General features: G+C 32.0%; 1 protein-coding gene across 1 annotated transcript in view; it reads right to left on the bottom strand.

Moving 5' to 3' along the window:
- LOC109535705 (tubulin alpha-3 chain) overlaps positions 1-8,293 on the bottom strand; it is a gene marked incomplete in the record, with an annotated part of 34,339 nt that extends 26,046 nt beyond the window's left edge. Inside the window, 1 exon segment of the mRNA XM_048670287.1 lies at positions 8,104-8,293. Within this exon segment, the coding sequence (XP_048526244.1) occupies positions 8,104-8,106 (3 nt within the window).
- Between the last annotated feature and the right edge of the window lie 504 nt (positions 8,294-8,797).

Genomic DNA, 8,797 nt, shown 5'->3' with positions numbered 1-8,797 from the left:
GTTCCTACCATGTATGTAAGATGCACAGGACACTAGAACATATTAAATATCTGATCTTCCGAACACCGGTTCAATTTGAGCAGCAGTTAATTAACCGAACACGAGAAGCTGCTCAAAATATGAGCAGAGACTCAAAGTGATTGGGACACAAAGATGTTTGGAGTGAAACGGGCAAGACATCTTGCTCTTGGGAATACTTCTTGTATTTTAACAACAGAATTGTATTTTATTTGATTAATAACATTGACCAATGATACATAACCTCTAACAGGTGGTTTTGGATGACAGTTGTGACCGATTTAGGTATGTCACTCATTTACCCCACAAAGATGGCAGGGGGACTGTTTTGTCGCAGCACTGGACGGCAAGGTGACACCGTTATCCTAACTTCAACGCATATTATTGTCTCTTTTATTTTCTTTGCTTAATTTTTATCCATGGTTACCGGAGTTTTTAATAATTACAAAGGAACAGGTATTTACGTAATGTTAATTAGGCAGATTTCCTTGAAAAACATTGTTGCCATCCTTCTGATATAGTTTTTTGCAAATATCTGAGGTTTTAATAACATTCAATGTTTTTTACTATTTTTTCTGTACTCCCAAGACACCCCCAGACAACACCTCCAGAGGAATGACGCCAAATTGGGCTGCATGTTCCTCGTTATTTGCTATGATAACCTGATCATCGGAAAATAGGAGGGTTGTCAGGCAGTGACCATCCATTCAGTTCCCATGTTTGTCAGTTTGAGTCTCCAAGCATCTAATAATTCTTGATTGTATAGGTTTAGATAAGATAGGTAATATGCTACAGCTTTGTTTTAGACCTTTTGTGTCTGAGAAAGGTTTCGAAATTTAGTTTCCTAATTTAACTTCACTATTTGCAATTCGGCAATATCTCAAATTGATCGAGCTTACGTCTAACTTTTTCCATTATTTATCAATACTTCAAAAAGTTTTTTCTTTCAAGGGCACTATATCGTACGCTTTTTCTAAGTCTACAAATATGAGGTGAGTGGGCATGTTTCTTGCTCTTTGTTTTTATATCACTTGTAAAACAAAAATATTATCAAAACACGGTGTTCCGGTATAAAGCCAATTTCTATTCCATACCAAAACTTCTTCCTAGATTATCTTCTTTAAATTTTTGCCGTACAACCTCCCTATAGCGCTTGCGTCACTTATACCTCTATAGTTCTGACATAATATTTTGTCTTCTTTCTTATAAATTGAGCTAATGTATGTCAGACTTCAATCTTGTGGAATAGGTAATTTTTCTTTCAATCATACGTTTATTGAATAATATTGTCAGAAACTGAAGTAAAATATCTGGACCATATTTAACTAACTCAATAGGTATGTTTCCAGGCGCCGCTGCCTTTCCATTCTGTGAGTGTCTCAAGGCATCTTGTATCTTTTTTTGTTATTTGTTCTACATATCTAGATGATATGTTCATATTTATTACGTTTCGATTTGCAAAATTTTCTTATAACACCGTTTTTCGGCGCAAATTTTTCTTACGCTATTAACCATCTTTGCAAGATGAAACACATTTTCTAGACCTTTAATTCGCAATGTCATCAGGTTTGGCTCCATGAACAACCATATTGACCGTTATTATCATCAATTTTTCAATCAACCTTAAAACGTTAAACAATAAGTCATTAACGTTTGATGCCTGCCTACGTTTTATTATTTTCGTGCAAGATTGAAGGCATTAAAACTCGTCGAACCGTAATTTCAATTCACTGAAGTGGAAAATAAAGACCTATCCTTCATAAATTAAATTTCTGAGTTTCAGTGAGACGTTTAATTGAATTTAATTGTAATTTATGGCTACAAAAAACTGTCTCTCTGCTACAAAATTGATATAATATGATTATTTTTTTAAACTCATATAGGCAATAAAAGAAGGTGAAAGACTGCTTTTGCCAATTTAGGGAAAATATCAATAATTTGCCGATTTTCGGCTGAATCGGTACAGGCACTACCGTTTCCTTGTGCCAGTCACCATTATTCAACGAAATTAATAAATTTTCTTTGACTTAATATTAATAGACTACATAGCTGTACATTGGCGTCCGTGTGCTACTTTTTAGATTGCGAGTAATGGATGTGGTGATTAATTATAGTATACCCATACTTTGCAAGTTTTAGTATAGTGGTTACAATAACACAATAAAAAGTTGTTTTTCTCTAATTCGCATTTTCGAGCAATTTAAGCATAATCGATAGGTTTCAGTTTAAAACTTTAAAAAATGTATGTTTGCATAATTATATTATTTATTTGTTCAGCAATAATTTTAAAAATTTAACTACTCTTTAAATACATTGCAATAACATTAATAATGCTCAAAAATATTTATTGTATTTTATTTCTGAGCCATTATTAACATTTCTGTTAACGCTTGATGGACTTATAGTACATAAAATAATGTGTATTCGCTTAAGGTACCTACTAGGGCACAATAAATCCAAGAACAATAAAAGTATGAATATATAAATTTAACAAATGTGATGTTCAAATAGTTGAATCACCATATTTTAAATAAATTAAAATCATAATCTAGTTTGAAATGTTAATTGTGGACTTTTCATATTTGCCCAATCAATGCCGACCTGAAATGTGTAATTTTTGGAGCCTGCAAGACAATTTTATTTTTAATATTTTTTATTACTTTCAATTTATTGCTTTACTTACTTAAAATTTGCTAGTACAATTCGTATTATGCTGGGCATGCAATAAGTTTGCTTTCGGTACAAGGTTATTGCTCGAATTTTGATCATCCCGTTTTAATATCTAATTTGAAATTTAAAAGTTGTAGATATTAACGTCTAGAAACTAAACGTCTAAATGCTTTTTTCTCCTAATTTAATAAAAAAGTTGAAGGGATTTCTCAAATTTAATCAGTAATAGTTACTAACTCAATCAATTCAACAATTAAATATAAATGTAAAGAGAGAAAGTACGAAAATGCTTAACAACAACAATAGCAGCCCATGGAGACCTCTCTCTCAAACAACCAGAAGCATATTAATATAGACGTTTGTTTAGGGAAGCATTAGATAATTCTACGCAGCCAACCACCGCCGACCTCATACATAACAACATAGTAGAGATAATAAAGAAGGCTGTAATCAAATTCCAGTCGGACAGAAGAATCACCAAAAACGATAAGATTGGTGCAAGAACCAAACACCTAATGGGAGATAGAAAACTCACAGGAGACAATAGCTGCCAAAGACTAAAAGCAAGTTAAGACATTCGAAAACCCAACGCAGACCTGATTCATAAAACAATAGAGGAGAATAAAAGCAGGAAAGTGATTAGATCAAGACTAACATCTGTAATATCCAATATGAGGCAGACGCCATTATCACAGACCTACAAGGCCTACTGCAAGGAGCAGAGCAATTTTATCGCAAATTATACAGTAGCAGAAAACTGTAAGACGAACGTGCAAAACTGGAAAGAGAAAAGTTAGTTTTTAGGCCAACTCGTGCACAAGATCTCTGATAGTCTACCCGGTCTGCAGTAAGAACTACGTCATCTGCAAACCTCAGGTTGTTCAGATAATCCCTATTTATGTTGACTCCAATACTTCCCCAACTGTTGTTCTTCATGGCGCTCTGCAGCAGGACGGAAAATATTTTTGGAGAGATCGTGTCTCCTTGTCTAAAAGCTTTCTCCAACGTGAATTTGTTTGTGTCGCCATAATACAATTGCAATGCAAATTGTAAGGCAGTGTCGAACTTTTGAGCTCGTATCATTTATTGTTTCTGAACAATCAATAGAATCTTTGGCATAGAGCGTTGTTTTCTTGAATATTGAACATTTTAGTTGTCGTTGTGAACCGTTTTCTTTAATCTTTTAGCTAATGGACCATGTTTTTTTAAGTTCTTCAAACATGTAAATGGTTGAAAATATTAAAGTTCATGTAACACATTGCATATTTCAAGGCCAATCAAGAACTGGAAATTCACTAGAGTACACGACAAACCTGGACGGCATATGCCAAAATCAAAGACATGTTGGCAATGGACATCCCCTCCATCTCAAAACGGAATTATACAATCAGTCTATTCTACCAGTGACCAATTCTACCAGTAAAGCAATACTTGACAAGATCAAAGTTAATCAGAGGGCTATCAAGAGAAGGATGCTGGGTATATAACTGAAGGACCGGAAGGCAAATGAGTGGATCATGGAAACAACGAAGGTGTCAGACGCCGTAAAATTTGCCGCCCCCATAAGTGAAATTGGGCGGGACACGTCGCAAGAAGCGAAGACAAGTGGAGGAGTAGGATAATAAGATGGAGGCAATAGAGTGGCAGAAGGAGTTTGGGAACACCGCAAATGAGGTGGAGCGACGACCTGAAATGAGTGGCTGGGCTAAACTGGTACCAGATGGCTCAATACCGAAATGGCAAAAGGATATGAAAAAATTTTATCTCTTAAGAACTGTCCAGAATTTCAACCTGGTTGAAGGTTGTCCTAAATATTGATCAAGTGTTGGAAACTACGAAAATATCCAAGGTGTTCCATTCAGAGCAACCAAATTGTTGCTTACTTCCAGTAGCCTAGGTTACTTCCAGTAACCTAGTGTTTAAAAATCAAAAATATCTTCTTCAAATCGAGGATTTCGAAATAAGTCAGCTAACATAATTCCAAATCTGTACCTTGACTAGTTTTCCATATATTAATAGAATAATCTCATTATGCAATTCCCTGTAAATGGACAAACGGTTTTTGTGACGAAAACATTTAAACCGGCGTCCATAATAAACTCACAATTTCAAAACTAGATGGTTATATTGATTATACAAAATAATGTATATACTTTCCTTAACCGAATTTTATTAGTTAATTTAAAATAGCTATTTACGTACTAAGGGCGCCACTGCGATTGTAATGCCCTGAAGGTTGAACTAGTCTAGACCTAGGCTTTGGCTTGATGAGCATTATAGTCACCTTCATTGTGGTTGCCTCATAGTTCACTTAATGGGTATACATCAATTACTTATAGTTAAAAATATGAAGTATGGTACAACAATCCAAAAAAATGTTTAGCATCATCAGTGCAAAACTGCTTAAGATGTTACAAGTCTTTCCACTTTTTCAGATTAATTGGCGCCGGCTAGAGCTGCCGTGACAGCGCGGAAAAAACCTATCACGTTTTTGCTATGTTTTGCATTGATTTTCAGCATTTTTGTGATGAATGAAATTATTTCCTTGGGAATAACTTTTACATTAACCGCAATATTTTCAATTAGTCTGGATTATTTCATTCTAATTTTTAAGCACAATTTTTTTGTCTGGGTTTCTATCAGGTAGGCAACTGACTTGCAACGTTTTTGCCGTGAAATATTCAATTGGCTGAACGATTTTGTAGCGAATTTTGAGGATATTATTCTCGTTAGAGCTCTTAGTGCAAACTGATTTGTTGTTTATATATTTTAGTAGATATGTATGCAGTATGTTGCGTAGTTGCTCTTTCGTTCGGTCTCGATATTGCTTTGCATTTTAATGTAAACTATTTTTCTGGGTTTCATTTATTTCGACATCACAAATTATTAATTCTTTAAAAAACGTTTCGCTGTTTTTTCACGATCCTCAGTTAGTCTATAACAAATAATTGTTAGATCATTTTTATTCGAGTGGCTGTCTGTTTTTTACATCCGTCACATGTTTTACATGTCACCTGTCATTTTTCACATAAAATTTCAAAGACATAAAAAACGGTTAGACTTAGGTATATGATATTATACACAAAATACATTTAGAATTTTAGTAGAATTTTAAAATGTAATAATATATATGGTGTTCCGTTTAAAATAAGCAAGTTGATACCTATTTCCGGTATAACCGGAAGTATGGCTATCTTGAAAATATTTTAGATCGCTTGCCCCTAATGACTACGGTACACCCGCAAATTACAGTTTTGTCATTTGTCTGTATTGATATACTAATTCTTGTCCGTTTCAGAACAAAAATGTTAATTTTTTTATTTCATTATTTATTAGTTTATATTTAATTGTTTGCCTTTCATTTATTTGTTCATTCTTTGCATTTCAACCCTTGCAAAGAAAAGATAAGTGAAAGAGACATTTAAAAAGTGACAAACAATAAACAAATAAACAATATGATCGTGTTTCGTTTTTTTTAATTAAAATTCCACCATTTTAAAATGTTATAATAATGCATGTGTTAATGGCCAAAATGTTTTAACAATTGTTTGTTTTAGACTAACTAAACTACTAACTAACTAAAATTGGAAAAACACCAAAACGTTTTCTAAAGTGTTCATAATTTGTGATTTCGAAATAATTGACTGAAACTCAGGCAAATAGTTTTAATTAAAATTGGAAATACAGTCAGGAAAATTTACATGATTGCTTTGTATATTTTTGTGGTGGTTTTCCTGCTTGTTTTCTTGTCTCTGTGAGTGCGCGTTTTGCAATGTTTTATAACTTTAATTACTTTCGTTTTAAAGTTTTGTGCGGGTCAAATAAATTTTAGTTTCTGGTCTAGTATCTTTATACAGATTGTTCCTAAAAAATGTAAAGTTTTCCACTTACAATCTTAGTAAAGTAGAAGGAGTAAACTACCAATTTTCTCTCCAAAGCGTGTTCACTTTAAAAAATACTACTGTATTTTTTATTTTCCATTTTAACTTGTCTATACCTGAAACGAAAGCTTTTTACAGCTTAGTATTACAAAAATTTTCAATAATTACCAAATTTTCCATGATTTAGCGAAAAGAAAAAGTTTGCGTTATTAATTACGTAATAATTGTAAAAAGTATAATATATTTTCGTACATAATATATTATTTGGAGTGCAAGTAAAAGGTTTAAACAATTTTGTTAAATGCATAGAGGCAAATGGGACACACAAAAGGTTCGATTTTATTTTCACATACGTTTACTTTACATAGTATTAGTTTTATCACTACTTCTACAAAACTCTAAAAAGTGTTTTATATCAAAAACCGTAAAAGATTTCGAGAAAAACAAAGTATACCTTTTATGAAGCAAAAAATGGGTCTATCTAACTGCTTGATCCTATCCCCAAATTTGGAAACACCGGTAAATTTGTACAAATTACAAACGTTAATTTTGATCGTACCTATCCAATAATAAGATTTCTGATAAATTTCAAATTCAAAAAAACGATTATCCTGGCGTTATTTTCAACTTTATTTTCTAACTGGCCTTATTTTCAAATGTTCTCTACATCCTATCATTGTTAACCAACAATGGGACACCCTGTATATTATATGTCTCCATTAATAAATTTTAATTATTTTTTTATAGACCAAAGCCGCTTTAGCCAGACCTAAAATTTTCGAAATTATTACGTTTGTTCATGATACGTAGGTAATTATTTTTATCGCAATTTACAAGACTGAGTTGCACCTTATTTAGGACAAGTTGTATCTGAAAACATTAATCACTTATTTTTGAGAATGTCGTTCCGAATATGCAAAATAACGATTAGTACAGTTATTTTAATTAAATTAATATAATTAACAAAATGGCAAAAATAATGAAACGAAAAAGATCCCAAAGTACAACAGAGTCCTTATGTATTATAGTCTAACGTTCTAAATTAAATTAGTCGGTTAAAAATTATTACAGAATAAATTTTGGTTTAAAATAAGGGGGTTTAACAATATATTTTTTTATTTCACAAAATTAAATAATTAGTCTAACTATTTCATCCATAGTAACGCCGTAGGGTAAAAAAGTTATTAATAAACGGTACATCGATAATTTTCAAAAAAACTTACAGCGATAATTTCTCATTCTAACGCTCTTATTTCGCAAAATGTATTTTCATTCATCGTATGGCTACATAGACATTACAAAAATTGAATAAAAGTTCAATGTACAGTTAATTCAAAAACCATACTAAAATAGTAGAAACATTAATCAAAAAATATGAAGTATTAAAGTTTTTCGCTAAATAACTATTAATTGTTTTATGTTTGATTTCAAAGATTAAGTTCTCTAATAGTATTTTATAAGAATAAAGCAATTTTTTTGTTATAACACGAAAACAAAACAACCAAATCTAAATTAATTTAAAATAGAAACTTACCATTTTGTCGGTTTGAAAAGATGACACTGAAAATACGCGAAACTGAGGAGCTTGACAAGGAGCGGAAACAAAATAAGTTAAGTCACTCGATATCCGCGATGAGACAAGAGCGATTCGTTTATGACTTCCCAGTTCTTCGTGTTAGTTTTAAATCCTGGGCACTATGGCACACTCTAACACGAACAATGCGCATGATCTTTTTCATACCATACTGTTGTTTGCTACAATGCATCTTACCTACAGTGTAAACCCCTTTACATTATAATAATTGATCCAAAAATATGAACGACCTACGACTATTTTATATGCAAATATTACGCATTAATAGGTTTATTTCACTTAACGTTGGTTTTATAACGGTCTAAAATTATAATTATATTTTTTCCAATTAGTAAACTTAGATAGTGGTTAAAGTTACTCCTGAGATGTTAAGTTTGTTATAAATAGAACAACTGAAAATTTATCACTCTATTACCTACTTTTATTTAATTAAGTACGTTATTTCCAAACAAAAGCGTAATGCTGAAATCAATAAAATAATATCTATTTTTTCCTGTATTTTTTGAAGTTAGTTGAAGTACGAGAAAGGCAAACTAAAAAAACGACAAAAAAAGTAGAATAGAAACTGGAATAGACAGACTGATATGTGAAACAAAACAATTCTTCAATAAAAATTCAAATATATGTGTCCTAA

This window comes from Dendroctonus ponderosae, unplaced genomic scaffold (assembly GCF_020466585.1).
Source record: "Dendroctonus ponderosae isolate FM_Combo_2020 unplaced genomic scaffold, Dpon_F_20191213v2 Dpon_F_20191213_1, whole genome shotgun sequence".
Taxonomy (NCBI): domain Eukaryota; kingdom Metazoa; phylum Arthropoda; class Insecta; order Coleoptera; family Curculionidae; genus Dendroctonus; species Dendroctonus ponderosae.
This window is presented reverse-complemented; position numbering and strand designations above follow the sequence as displayed.